This window comes from Brienomyrus brachyistius, chromosome 4 (assembly GCF_023856365.1).
Source record: "Brienomyrus brachyistius isolate T26 chromosome 4, BBRACH_0.4, whole genome shotgun sequence".
Classification (NCBI taxonomy): domain Eukaryota; kingdom Metazoa; phylum Chordata; class Actinopteri; order Osteoglossiformes; family Mormyridae; genus Brienomyrus; species Brienomyrus brachyistius.
Window position 1 is genome coordinate 10738433 of NC_064536.1, and position 1479 is coordinate 10739911.

The 1479-nt window shown below is 34.5% G+C and overlaps 1 protein-coding gene across 1 annotated transcript in view; it reads right to left on the reverse strand.

Annotated features, from left to right (window-relative positions):
• Positions 1-205: 205 nt before the first annotated feature.
• Positions 206-1479, reverse strand: part of LOC125740412 (forkhead box protein F2-like) — a 3660-nt gene continuing 2386 nt past the window's right edge. Inside the window, exon 2 of the mRNA XM_049011470.1 lies at positions 206-629. Within this exon, the coding sequence (XP_048867427.1) occupies positions 475-629 (155 nt within the window). The 3' untranslated portion in view covers positions 206-474. The remainder of the gene's footprint in view (positions 630-1479) is intronic.

Below are 1479 nucleotides of genomic sequence, written 5' to 3' on the forward strand. Positions count from 1 at the left end.
GTAGTAGGCCTCTTGCTTAGGACTGTTGAAATCTAGAATTTATTTACTTGGAAAATTAAAGTATACAGGCCTAAACACAATTATAAATGCAATTCGATGCACTTAATAAAAATGAGAATATTTATAGAATAATTTGCTGGATAAGTCTACCGTACCGGATCCATATTCATTAAACTTCGACCAATAATATGACACACAAAAACAATTGAAATCGCAAAGTTTATTAAAACCTTTAACACCAGCACCGGCAAACTGGCTGAATATATATAAAATGGTATTTGTGGATGTCCACATGTACATGCATTTCAGAAAAAGGTTACATTTCGCTGAAAATTGGCAGGTTTTTTAACGGCAAAAATATTCAGTGCGCCGCGCCACTCTAGGAATATTATATGTTTTTCTAAAATAAAGATTAATGTAAGTTAGGACAATTTTAAAATAAGGCGATTGACTTCATAATGGTCCTTTACCACCTCATATGGCGCACGGCTTGATGTCTTGCTGGCGAAGCAGTTGGTGATGGTCGTAAGACCCAATGGCGGATGGATGTAACGAGGAAAACTTATTTATGTTCAGAAGGAAGTCTTTCCTCTCACGTATGGAGGAGTGGGATTGATGTCTATGGAGCCCTATTGCATGTAAAACAAGAAAAGCAAAATTCTTAGAGATAATCATCACACATAAGACAAATGAACTAAACACCGCTACTCATAAGTGCGTGAATAAAAATGAATTTTTAGTTCAAATTTAATTGTTCTGAAATTTTATTTACACATGCAAAGGCTGGTGAAGTTTGGCGAAAAACGCACTGACATTTAAGATTTATAAAAAAAAAAATAACAAACAAAAAAAAAAAACGTATTCGACTCTAGTTTAGTTTTGTTCCCCAAGGTGCGAACAACATTAATGCTCCAAAGGCACAAAAAATGTTATATAGACTCAATTATTGTGTCGTAAAAGTTACATTTACCTACAGCTGGGGTACAATTTGCAGACCTTCCGGGGTATGAACAAGTAATTGTACCCTCAAAGGTACGAATTGGTAATTATTTTTCTGTCAGTGTAGGTAATCATGTAGTCTGACGAAAAGAATCCTTTAAATTAAGGATTGTGTAATAAATTGCGAATTAAGGAATTTATGTTAAGTTAAACGTGATAAAATATGTATGTAGTTCCCTGAGAAATAATACTTCATTAAAGAATTACAAAAACGAGGCATGTTTTGTTCTCTTAATGCACATGATTTTATCCCCATATTTAAGAATAGCTTGACATAAATACGATTCCGAAAAACAGACTAACTGTAGTGTAAAGTGTGCAATAATCAGGGCCTACTTTTTTCAAAGAGGAATCACATTTTCTGTATTTGCTTAATCTGCCCGACTCAGTGCCCAGTCACGAGAACGACGCAGCGAGCTTCACATTAGTGTCTTATCTATAAGTCGTACGTAATGTATATTTTATGCGTATGTGACGCTT